Source organism: Phyllostomus discolor, chromosome 5 (assembly GCF_004126475.2).
Source record: "Phyllostomus discolor isolate MPI-MPIP mPhyDis1 chromosome 5, mPhyDis1.pri.v3, whole genome shotgun sequence".
Classification (NCBI taxonomy): domain Eukaryota; kingdom Metazoa; phylum Chordata; class Mammalia; order Chiroptera; family Phyllostomidae; genus Phyllostomus; species Phyllostomus discolor.
This window is the reverse complement of record NC_040907.2, coordinates 145,462,497-145,475,858: the sequence shown is the minus strand read 5'-3', so window position 1 is coordinate 145,475,858 and position 13,362 is coordinate 145,462,497. Positions and strand designations below refer to the sequence as shown.

The 13,362-nt window shown below is 40.9% G+C and overlaps 1 protein-coding gene across 1 annotated transcript in view; it reads right to left on the bottom strand.

Moving 5' to 3' along the window:
* RPP30 (ribonuclease P/MRP subunit p30) overlaps positions 1-13,362 on the bottom strand; it is a 32,877-nt gene that overhangs the window by 9,421 nt on the left and 10,094 nt on the right. Inside the window, exons 6-8 of the mRNA XM_028512045.2 lie at positions 9,480-9,569; positions 905-1,021; positions 73-102 (exon numbers count right to left, since the gene is read on the bottom strand). Of these exons, the coding sequence (XP_028367846.1) occupies positions 73-102; positions 905-1,021; positions 9,480-9,569 (237 nt within the window). The remainder of the gene's footprint in view (positions 1-72; positions 103-904; positions 1,022-9,479; positions 9,570-13,362) is intronic.

The window sequence follows — 13,362 nt, the reverse complement described above, 5'->3', positions numbered from 1 at the left end:
CTAGAAACTCAAAGTTTTACAGCTTGAAAAAAAAAAACAAACAAACAACAAAATACTTAGCGGCAGACTTACCCTTTCTGCAGCACTAGATATAATTACATTCTACAAGAGAGGAAATGATCAATATTAATCTTAGATAAATGTTTAAAAAATGAGTCTATAATGCAAATAACCAGTAATCACATTTTAACATTTAAGGTTCTATAAATACCAACTTCTCTTTAAGATAAGGTAAATAAATTAAAGTGAAAGAATGAAAAGACCCCATGTCAAACAAAAGGCAGCTTATAAGAAGCAGAATAGGTCTTCCCCACAAATCTTAGAAAAGATGGATTAGTTGTAAAAACTAGTTGAGACCTGGCTGCTGTGATTCAGTGGACTGAGTGCAGGCCTGTGAACTGAAAGGTCACTGGTTCGATTCCCAGTCAGGGCACAGGCCTGGGTTGTGGGCCAGGTCCCCAGCTCGGGGCATGCAAGAGGCAACTGATGGATGTATCTCTCACACATTGATGTTTCTCTCTCTCTTTCTCCCTGCCTTCCCCTTATTTATTATCTAAAAATAAATAAGTAAAACCTTAAAAGAAAAACTTAGTTGAAAAAGTCATGCAATCTAAATTCAACTCACTGATGACAAACAATTATTATCTAGACTTTTCATAGTGGCTAAATTACAAATTCCTTATTAAAAGAAAGGCTTTCAACACATCTTCCCCCACTTCACATTATTCTTTTCTCAGTATTTCTCTTCCCTTTAAAACTTGCAGAGCTCACTGAAATGGGAGAATTTGTTCCTGTGCCTTGAGAACTTTCTGCTCTAGGGTAAAGGAATCAGTTGGATAATCTAGTGGATTAATAATAATAAACTGCTAGATTTGAAAAGCACCTTGAAATTATGAAACAATACCTTTCCTTTGCAGACCTGCATCAAACTGAGGGCGTTGGAAATTGTGTACCTTCTCATTGTGGAGTCTTTGATGGCAGGGCTGTAGACCAGTTCAAAGCACACACCTCGGTCAATTGCCTTCACAGGAAATAAAGAAAATAAACTGTCAAGAACAAACACACACTGTGCTACTCTATTTTCATGCAAGTTCCATCTCACCTCCTTCCTCACCCCCCACTGCCCACCTCCAGCATGTTGAAGCACAGCCTTACACAAAGGTGGACCTATGCCCAAATAGCACCATCCACAGGAGGAAACAGATCTGTGGCTCTGTTTGATCACCAGAGTTTATCTTAGCTGTGGGGAGGCTGACAGGAATCATGAAGAGGCTATGGGGAGCACAGTCTGGGGGGTGGGAGGGGAATCACAAAAGGGCGGTTATTACATGAACTATCAAAAGAAAAACAGAGATGTGCTCCCTATACTTAGGGTAAACTGTCTGCAAACATAGTAAACTAAGTAATATGACACAAAAATGAAGAAACAAAGAAGAGCTGAAAAATTTCCAAAGAAAGGGGTGGGAAGGCCCCTTGGATGCATCACTTGTTGTATGTATGTTCAATGGAGGATCACAAACAGCCACGGTTGAGTGTTACGTGGCAGGCGCTGTGCTGAGTCTTATGTATGTATTTAACCCTTTTGATACCTTTGTAAGGCATTATGGCAGAGATTGGTAATTGCCTCTGGGACTGTTCTCCCCTTTTTCTTTACTAATAGAGCTCCTGACTGTAAACTGGGCTCATGGATGCCCAGCAAAAAAGAGAGAGCCAAGCAGGGCCCTGACAATTTTGCCTAGCTCACCATGTGCTTGGCCTTCTACATAAGAAAAAAAGAAACTTTTCTTATTTATGGCATTGTGAATAGGTAGGCATCCACAGGTATGAAAATATCCTGGAAGTGGTGAAAATAAGACTGAAATCCACCACTACCCTCTTCAGCTTTCCCTTCATCCATTCACAACACACGTGTTTCAAGCCGACTACGCATGGGGATGTTGAGAAAAAGCTGACATGGTTCCTCTCTTCTAAGACACATAAAATACAAAACTTCAACTGTGATAAGCGCCACCAAGGAGAAGTCTAGGCATGGGTGAGGAAGGAATTAAGTAGTTAAATAGTAAAGGGAGGGGCATTTGCAGATGGAGGGAGGAGTATGAGGAAAGGCTTTAGGGCTGGAGAGAGTCTGGTAACATGTAGAGGTCATAGGCCGGGGAAGAGAGAATACGGGGCAGCCTTGTGGTGGAAGTGGAGTCTAAAGAGAGAATAAGCGGAGGTGGCTTGTGGTGGAAGTGAGACTACAGATGGAAAGGGTCAACTGTGCAGGTCTTCAGAACTGGTGACAGGATTATTCTAAAAGCAATGGGAAGGACTTCAGCATGAAGGTGATAATCAGACTCGCCGTGGCAGTCACTGGGTTACAGTGATCTTTTGAATGAACCAAGGAAGGAATCAGGCACAGACCAGGTGGTAGGGTCCAAGTCTGCCTGGCAAATGAGCTTCTAGTACCCGGAGGACGAGCTGGCACTGGTCCACCTGTAAGTCCAGGAGGTCTGCCCCGAGTGTGTGCAGGGAGTAGGAAATCCTGTCTTCTTCCAGAACTGGCAGCCCACCTTGATTCAGCGCAGGTGTGGCTGGCAGTGTCCTTCTATTTCCCCGTCCTGAAGACAGGTTTTCTTTTCTCCACACCACAACCTTCCCTTCCCTTAATTTTTCCTGCTATTTTGAGGCTCCCAGATGTTATTTTGGATTTTCCTACATATCTGATATTAGTTTAGTTAGAATTTACATGCTATTTTCTACACTGTAACCTTCCCTTCTCCTCTTTTCTGAGAGCATTCCCCCAACTCTAATTCTTTAGCCTGTGTTGATTATTTCTGGGAATGATACAGGTTTTAATATTCTTTGTCCCACAGTTAAATGTACACTTCATTCTTCCTAGCTTTGCACTTCTTGAGGGCTGGTATAATACTTTTTGGTAACACACAACTCATTTATATAAGTGCTTAATATATTTATTTATATTCTAAGTAAATAGGTCATAGCTTATGGAAAAAGGGTCATGTGATAATGCTGTTCACTATGGAGTACCCATCATAAAAGAAATCAGGGTGAACTTGGCAAACTGAAATTCATTGACAAACCAAAATACCTCTTTTAGCCATATTCTCAATGATCTCCCTAGCTATTTTTCTTACCAAAAGTACTAATCAGCCAAAGAAGCTGCCACCTTTCTTTTCCGCATCCTTCTAGTTGCTGAACCAAAAGCCCAGGTGGTGGGCTGGAGACGAGGGCAAACAAAAGGGTGGGTGACACACCAAACTAGATGGCTGGTCCCCAAGTGTTCTTAATTGATCTAAAGCTTTGGCACCCCCCCCCCCAGAGACCAGATACAATAAAATTCCTTTTTTTGGAGGGGGGAAGAGAGAGAGAAAGGAAATTAATTACCAGCTTAATTATTTTTTTAAGGAAAAAAGTTCTGATTTTGAGCATAGTACATTCATCACGTTTGCTTTAAAACTGCTAACAAAACGGAGAGAGAAATGCAAGATAATGCACCACTGAAGGCTGTGAACATTCCTTTCATAACACCTTATTCTACATTTTTAGATAGATAAAATATAGACTCATTACCTGGGCTCTTGCTTCTAAGACCACTCTAATGAAAATTGCCTTAACTCATCAAATGATTGTTCCTAGCAGCCTTTTCATAGAGAATGACAGTGCTTGCCTGATTGGCTTTTGTTCGCTTCTCTGACCAAAGGTTGTGAAATAGGGAGATTCCTTTACTAATGAAAAATAACAGTCATAATGATGCTACAAACCAGGGGCAGGTGTGTGATATTTGAATCAAGGGATATTGGTGGTAAAATTCCCAGAACTAACCAAACCTCAACAGAATGAAAAGAGAAAGAAAATAGGGAGTTGATTACTGGGGTGATACATGAATTCCCTGTTAATTTCATAAAAATTAGTTCTTTATTGAATCCAAAGGATGACACCCTGGCTGTATCCTTCTTTAGACAGGTAATTTGTTACATGATTCACAAATCAAGTGACATAAGAGAGCAATTAAAAAAGTCTTACTCGTATCTCTGCTCCTAAGGGCACTTCCCATAATCACTTTTGTTAATTTCTTGGGTCTTCTTCCAGTTTCTTCAAATGTAAACAAGTATGAATATATGCTTTCTCTCCCTTTTTTTTTTTTTTACCCCAAAGGTAGCCTGCTACATTCCTGCTCTGGCCTGAGGGTTTTCTGTGTCAGATCATAACTTCTGCACCGTTTTGCGCTTGCACAGCATTCCACTGGAGAGGCACAGCACGCGTTTAACCAAGCCTCGGCCGACAGACTTGGGTTGTTACCACGTATTGGCAGAATAAACACTAAAGTGGGATTTCTGGGTACTGCACGTTGAGTTGTGTCTCCCCATAAAAGGTATGCTGAAGTGCTGGCCCTCAGCACCTCCACATGTGACTTTATCTGGAAATAGGGTCTCGGTAGACATAATTAGTTAAGATGAGGTTATAGGGACTAGGTTAGGCCCCTCCTCCAGTATGACTGATGTTCTTGTAAGATGAATGCGATATGAGGACACAGAGGGAGGGGGACTACAATGTGAAGACAAAGGCAGAGATCAGATTTAGGCAGTTGAAAACCACGGACCACCAAAAAGATTGCCAGCAAACCAACAAAAGCGAGACAGAGAATTCCTCTGCAGGTTTCAGAGAAAGAGAAGGACCCTGGTAACATCCTTTTTAAAAATTGTTTTCTGGTTTCCAAGGTTTATTAAAAATCAAAGCATGGAAAACTTTACCATATGTCAACATGATTAAAACATGTCAATCTTTGCTTCCACACACACAAATTGAAATATGGTATTTTTTTTAAGATTTGATATTTTACTTTTTTTAAAAAACTGTTATTTATTTTAGAGAGGGGGGGAAGGGAAGGAGAAAGACAGGGAAACATTGACGTGTGATGTGTGAGAAAAACTGATCAGTTGCCTCTCTCATCCCCCATCGCAACTGGGGGCCTGGCCTGCAATGCAGGCGTGTGCCCTGAGAGAAAATCAATGCCCAACCCACTGAGCTACACCAGTCGGAGCAAAACATGCTATCTTTTTTTGAACCTGTGGTGTGTAACCACAGTGGTAGAAGCCAGGACAGTTCATTCAATTTATCCTGTTAACATCCCGATTTCAGACTTCTGGCTTCCAGAACTGTGAGATGATAAATTTCTGTTTAATGAAGCCACTCAGTTTGTGATGCTTTATCATTAATACACTAGGCCAGAGGGTAAAGCATCAGTAACTTCGACAGCTGTTACCAAATTATGCACTCCCCCACGAAGACTGTTCCAATTCACACTTACTCTCAGTGTATGAGAAAGTCTGATTTCCACAGACTTACTAGTGTGTCTGGGTTCACACCACTCAGGCAGGTGATTTTAATGTGAATTTCTTCTATTATAATGAATTCTAAGCATCTTTTTGTGTTTAAGGGCCATTTGTATTTCCTGTGAAATGTCTTTTTCATATACTTAATCCATTTTTTAATTTTTCATCTTTTTAAAAACATTTAACTTCTTAATTTCTAGGAGCTCTTTATCTATTAAGGAGATTAGCCTTTTTGTCTATGATATAAGTAAAAACATTTCTGCCAGTCTGTCATTAATCTTTTAACTTTGTTTCTGGCAATTTCCTCTCTCCCTTCCTTCCTTCACAAATGTTTAATGCCAGCAAGCTTGCTGGCGTTGGTCCAAGCACTTGATCAATACTTAACACATTTCGGTTCACAACATGTGTGATAAAAAATAAAGTTTATAGAGCATGCACACCTGATCAAGTACATATGGCATGATTCCTGGAACAACCTCTCTGCTTCAGACACTATTTACTGGACTTCACTCAGTGGGGAACTAGACCATGAAGACAGAAGTGGATCAGGGCTCAAGAAGAGCTGGGGGAAAACCATCAAAGAGAGCAGAAAACATACAATCTGAAAGTAACTCAACATACTTGAAGTCATTGTTGAGTGGCAATAACATTGAAAAAAAATCAAAGGACAAGTAATGGTATATACTTAAAAAAATTCTCAAAACCTGAATTCATAAAGATTGTATTTTAAAATATGAAATTACTGTGTGCTTAATAAAGAGCTCTGCTGTAAAGTAATCTTAAATAGCATTTCCCTGTGGCGGGGAGTGACAGCAGGCGAGGATCAAAGCTTGAGCATGAGTCCCAAGTCAGCCGCCGAGAGGGGAGCGTGTCTGTGTGCTCCCAAACTCCCGAGCCCCAGCTCCGCGACCTGCGCAGAGGCCGTCCACATCCACCCTGTCCTGAACTGCTGGGTTGCCACGGGTGTCAAAGGGCTTAAACTATATGTGCTAAATAAGTAGCAATCATTCGATTATCCAAGAAGAGGAGTTAAATTCCATTTTTTAGAAACCTAACTATCACATGATAAAGTTGTGATTCCATACTCTAGACTCCAGAAGACGTTTGGAGGAGGCTTCAGAAAGGGTCACATCACTGAAATTAGGGTGCTCTGAGCATGTGAAGATTACAAAAGGGACAAGAGCTCTAAATTACACAAATGGAATGCTTCAGCATGATCCAGCCCTCCTTCATCCTCCCAAACTTCTGACGATTCTCACATAGCTTCTAACCTCTACACAAAAGACTAATGAATTCCTTATCTTAACTCTCCTGCTTTTCAACACCACAGAAGAAAAGAGCACAAATGCTAGCCAGATTAAGATCTGTGCTGTTGTCTCATGCGTCCAATAAAGGGATCCTTGTAAAGTCAACCTATCAGCTTTTCTTGGCCAAAGACAAGTTTATCCTTAAGGTCAAAGAAATAGGCAAGGGCCAAGACTGAATTGTTAACCACATTCGCTCTATGTTCTGTGCTTTCCTGGTGCATATATGCCCATGCATTAATGTAGGCATACAGCTCTGTAAACAGATTAGATGACAAATAATACATACTTAGCTATACAGGGTAAACTATTTATTTACCCTGAACAAGCAGCTGGACACCTTTTATTGTATGTTTCCAGCTTCCTCTTTCTTAAAGGAGAACTAGGTGAATACATTAGTGAGGACTCTTCTTTCTGACTAACTCACACGGCAGCCTACTTCTACATTAGATGAAGACTAAAAATAATCTTGCACAGCCTTTCCCTCCACTCCATCATCTAGTTTTTATTAAACAACATATGTAAAATGTTCACACCAGATTTTTAAAAAAGAGGACACTGTGTTAAACACTTCGTATCCCTCTCACTTGTCAAATTTTTACTTTTCAGAATTCTTAAATTGAAAAATGTGGAAACGAAGTCAAAAATATCAGCGAACAGCAGCAGCCTTCCTGAGCTTACAGATGGAATTGGGCAGTGGGATGTCTAAGTGCCGCTGTCTCCTCATGCCACCTCAGTGCCCTGCATCCCTCACGGGCCCAGCACTGACAACTTGCCAGTGGCTCAGGACCCGAGGATTTGGGCAGGTCTCCCAAGCTGTACATGGATATGTGAAGCTACACACATACTCATACAACGGAGATGTTTTAGGGAGGACCCAATATAAGCAAGATAGTGGGGTAATTATAAGAGGACCATGACATAGTTGGCACTCGCTAGTAGCTCACCATCTGGGTTGAACAGTAGGGCACGTTCATATGAAAGCAACTGAAAGCCTTCATCAAAACAGCTACCAGGAGGCTTACTGTTGCCATGGGACACAGGAATTACGTTTGCTGCTGTCCATTCTACGGACATGGCGTTAGTGTCACAGGCTACTACATCCTCCTAACCTAGGACACAGTATTGTGTGTGGGCTGACTCAGGCAAAGCCATCTAGAAAATACCCTTCCTTCTTCATTCAACTGAAGAGAAAGGTAAAAAAGTTTTCAGTTTAATAGCAATTTACAGAGCTGCTGCCCTGGCTAACTCCAGGGGGTGCCACTTGGAAGCGGGGCTGACAGTTTGGGGCTGGTGAGGCCTTGGCAAACTTCTGGCGTCAGAGATTGCTACTTCTGGAGAGAAACTGTGTGAGGCCAATGAGACTCACACGGTTTCTCATTGGGTACTGTGTTGAGTTTATGCCTTTTATCCTGGGCACAGCACGGAGCTCAGGTGACAGGGCATCAACAGCACCGTCCCAACCCTGTGACTGAAGAGCTTGGTGGCTTCTCCTTGCTGGTCTTCGTTTTACTACATTTGATAATGGGCTGTTAAACAACACAGATCCCCAATTCTAAACATGACGATTCAGATTTTTTTTTTCTCTTTAATGTTTACTTATTTATTTATAAGTTCTGGCAAGAATGTGGGGAAGATGATTTGAGCTTAAGCAATATTGTTATATGTTGCTTATTTATCAGAAAAGAGCTATTTTATAGTATTCACTTTAAGTATATGACTTTAATATTTTGGACACTTTTCAAGTACAGTCTTGGTAGCATATTTTTAGAGGTAGAACATAAGCCAACTAAAATTTTTCCACACTGAATTCAATTTTTCCACACCATATAGATCAATTTTCTCCTCATTGTCTCCCCCTATTCTTGGCGACGAGCCTATTCCTTAGCGGCAGAGACAGGAAAACGACTTGAGGAGGCTGGATTCTACAGAGACAAAAGAGGGGGTAGTGCTGTATCTTGAAAAAACATATACGTTTTTAATTTTCCAGTTCTGACAGCATCAGGTATATAACCTGGACTGTTTATTAGACTCTGTCTCCTTCTGTAATAGTTTCTGAGAATGCGAGACCGGGCTCCGGAAACCAGTCTTCTGAGACAGCATCCTACCCCTTCCAAGGATCTGGCTGCTAATGCAAACAGTTGTCAGCTGTGCTGACCTTACTGCCGGCGAAGTGAAATATCACCTTCATGATGGAATAAGGCTTACAGGAAGGCATGACAGATGAAGGAGGAAGGGGAGAGAAAACAAGAGACAGTAGGTAGCAAGGTAATGAGAAAACGCTACAGCAGAAGGAGGAACAAAAAGTCCCCTGAATGCATGACTTCCCGCTCAGATTGCTATAAAAGTGGCCTGGGCGTCTGCACAAAGCAGCATGCTTCAGTACAGATGTTCGCTTTGCACGGACCACGCCTGCTCTGCTTCCCATGCCCTGCTCCCTCTGTCCACCCCCTACTGCAGCTGACTGGTGCCTCAAGATACACTTTTTCCTTTCTTTCTTAACTGCTCTGTTCCCTTAATGTTCAATGTTCAGCCTATAAGGGTCCAACACTGTTAGCTTTCCTTCCAAGAAATATCCTTCATAAATTTTGATTTGTAAGGTTTTTCAAAAACATCTCCATAATTTACTGAATTTTTTTTATTTTAAGCTCTCCTTCCCCTTTTAGTCAGTTTACCAAAATAAAACCTCTTTTTAAAAACACTAATTTATTACCTAGCCTTTGTTTTTGTTTGTTTGTTTTGTTTTGGTCCAAGGACACTCGTTTCTTCTGCACCTTGTCCAATTTGTTAATCTAAGTTTCTACAAATTCAAGTATAGAAAGGAAAGAGTAACACTTACCACATTAATAGGCGGTCTTCTGAAGTAAAATGGTAGTTTTTCTGTTACAGTTATACAGACTAAATCCACATCTAAATGTGTACAAGCAACCTGTCAAAAACAAACAAAAAAGTAAGCTCTTTCTCATGGCACCTCAGAGGCGGTCGGCTGCTTCAGGATGCAGCTGAACATCTCTTTCCCAAACACTGGCTGCCAGAAACTCATCGAAGTAGACGACGAATGCAAATTTCCACCTTTCTTGAGAAGCATATAGCCACAGAAGCTGCTGCTGATGCTCTGGGTGAAAAATGGGAGAGGTATGTGGTTCGAATCAGTGGAGGAAACGACAAAGAAGGTTTCCCCATGAAGCAGGTGTCTTGACCCATGGCTGTGTCCACCTGCTCCTGAGTAAGGGACATTCCTGTTATAGACTAAAAAGTGCAAATCTGTTCAGGGTTACAGTGTGGATGCCAAGCTTAGTATTCCCAACTTCGTCATTGTAAGAAAAGGGGAGAAAGACATTCCTGGTCTCACTGATATTACTGTGCCTTGTCACCCAGGGCCCAAAAGAGCTGGCGGAATCCACAAACTTTTCAATCTCTCAAAAAGAAGATGACGCCCACTAATATGCTGTGAGAAAGCCCCTAAATAAAGAAGGAAAGAAAACTCGGACCAAAGCACTCAAGATCCAGTGTCTTGTTACGCCACGCATCCTGAGTACAAAACTTGGTGTAGTACTTGGAAGAAACATACTAAGAAGAATAAGGAAGAGGCTGCAAAATGTGCTAAGCTTTAGGCTAAGAGAATGAAGGAGGCCAAGGAAGATCGCCAGGAACACACTGCTAAAGACATAGCTCTCCTCACTGAGAGCTTCTACCTCTAAGTCTGAGTCCAGTCAAAAATGAGATTTTCTAAGAGTAACGAATAAATAAGTTCAGACATTGAAAAAAAGGTGGGGTGAGAGGGGCAGCCAAAAGGAAAATTGGCACATGTCAAGAATGGGAACTAATGTCAACCCTGACATAAAGAAATATAAATAGATATTGTTCACTCCAAAGGTATTAATGATGATTCTGTGCTGAAATACATCTGCTGAAACATGAAGTCAATGGTTAGCCATTCCTTCAGGTTTGGTTTGAGTGGTTTAACCATAACCTAGCGGAAGCAGTGTTACACGTCCACAGATGTTCTTAACAGCCAGGGCCCAGAGATCCTCTTCCCCACAGTCTGCTACATAAGGATGGATGCTAAGACAAGCAGCTTGGTGTGTGGAAGGGTAGACTGTTATAGAAAGGGGAAACCAACTCTCTGGAATCCAAGAGAAAGACGAGCCAAATGCCCCACTTCCCCCACAAAGCATTCATTTCTGTGCTACGAGCTGTCCCAGGCCTGCGGTTCCTCCCAGGCCATTCGAGTGGCTGGAGAAACACTAACATGACCCAACCAACGCGCTTCTGTTCAAACACTAACAAAAACAATGCACAGAAATGGTCAAAACAGAGCTGTTAAAAATCAGATGATACCGAATGCATTTTTCAGCTTTTCATTTTCCTTTCCTTTGCTCTAATTGTTGCTCTCACTTGTTGATTAATATTCTGCACTTACATCCAAAAGAGATTTGAAACTGCTTACAAAAACTGCATGCAAGATAAAATAAACAGATAAGGGAATCAGGATAAAAGGAAAACCAGAGAAGGAAAATAAATTTGGGGGAAGGTTACTAGCTTAAGAGTACAGGCCAAAAGACACTGCTAGAAGATGCATATCTGGCTTGGATTTTGCCATTATTTGATTTACGGCAATAAAAAAAATTGGCTGTTTTGTACTGTATTAAAACTAAGACACACTGGCCATGCTGGGGCCTACAGAATCAGTGAACAAATTCAAACCGCTGGGTGGCTATGCTGACCAGCCAACATCAGTAGCATGGAGCAAGGCAGAGAAGTAAAGAGGGGGTAATAAAGGGATTTCTTCAGAATCCCCGCTTTGGTGGTCACTCATACCCTACCCCAGGTTCCCTGGATTTAAGAGAGTCCTAGCAACCTGGTAAGCCTGGGAAGTAATACTATTTAGGCAAAAACACTTGGCTCATAAAGAATCTGCCCCATCCCAACTGCTACAGCTGTCCAACTCATAAAAGTCATTGAAAATTTAATAAGAATGGATGAAGAAAAGCTCTGAATAGTAGATAATACAAGTTCAGCTTCTGTTCACCATTTTATAACTATTAGAATGGCAAAGATCAAAAAGTTCAGGAATATACTGCTGACATAAGAATGAATAAACAGGCACTCAGGGGATCCTTAAATCAGTAGTCTTAAAAAGCACTTTATCAAGAGGCGTCAAAATTTTAAGTGCATATACCATCAACTTCACCTATAGGAATGTATCCTATAGACTCTAGAAATATATTCTGTAGCTATATACTCTACAAATGCTCAAGGATATTAGTACAATGAATCACTGCAAACCCCAATCACAGAAGACTAGATGCAATTAGACATGCCAATTTTACTTAAATTATAGTCCCTTCATAGAGCAGAATATGCTGGCTCCTAAAAGGGAATGAGGAGTTATCTCTAGCTGCCACCAGGGAGCCATCTCCAAGATAAACCCTTAGGTGACAAAGCATGGTGTTACATAAGAAGGAAGAAGGGAGGGTGGGGGTGAGAATGAAGGAAGAAATGACTAGGTAAAAAATATTTCTGAAAAGCTACACAGATCTGTCAGCAGTGGTTGCTTCCGGAGAAAAGGGAGAGGGAGTTTCAGGTGGAAGGCAAGTGTACTTTTCAATGCTTACCTATTTATACTGTTTGAAGTTATTATCATAAACAGAAACTATTTTTCATTTAAATAGCTGATTCATTTTTTTAAAAGCCTGTGAAACATTCTTCCCCAGACAAAAACTAAAATTAGGCTACTTTTTACTAATGTATTGGTTCTTTTCCCCCGTTCTATATAACGGCTAATTAAAAAACATCCCCTGTGTTGGTTTAAGTACATGCACTGCAATAAACTCAGAAACAAAGGGCAGGTGCACTTCCCTCTAACGCCTCAAACTTAAAATGTCTTAGTCTGAATTCCTTTGTTATTTAGCTTTCTATTAGTCCAAACGTTCACCTGATTTACACTTAGAGAACTATGAAATAAGGGTATTGTTCACAGTATAATGAAATACTTTCTAAGTCATTAAAAAAGATTAAATATGCCCAAACATATTTATGGTTAAGAATCTTATTATTGTGGTTTTGGCAGGTTGTATACGAATTCATAACAATTGTTTCTAACTTTCTTTTTTTGGCCAAGGTTCCCTATGAGTATTAAGAAAAGCGAATTCTCAAAAACGCACACATATGCTCATACATTTATTCTTGTTATAAAACAAGGGGAAGAGGAAGATAGGAGCTCACAGTCCTCCCCAATTCCCTTCATGGATGTCAGGTTAATGCATCGTGGTATACTATGGTAAATACCATGCAAGGGAGAGTTAGACTCACCCTGGGCAGAGAGACGCCCATAAACAGCACCTCTCAACCTAACGTGTGTGGAATAAGACTCCACTAAAAATTTTATTAAAAATGGGGATTACCAGGCCTCACTCCCAGTAATAAGTGCAAAAGCAGGGCCTGATCATCTGCATTTTAACGAATGGCCCCAGCAATTCTGAAGCTGGGGGAGCCAAAAGCACTGTCCTGAAAAACACGTGCTTTCCTCGAGAGCCTCCGGCATTGGTGGCATACTCCACAACGCTACTCTTTCAAAGGTGGTAGGCAAGGATTTTGGAATCAGGACGCAAACAGATCTTTTATTTCCATTAATTTTTTAAATTCATTTTCTTACAATTTGTTTGGTGTACTTGTATACTTAAAGCACACTGTTATAATAAAATATGTATATAATTTAT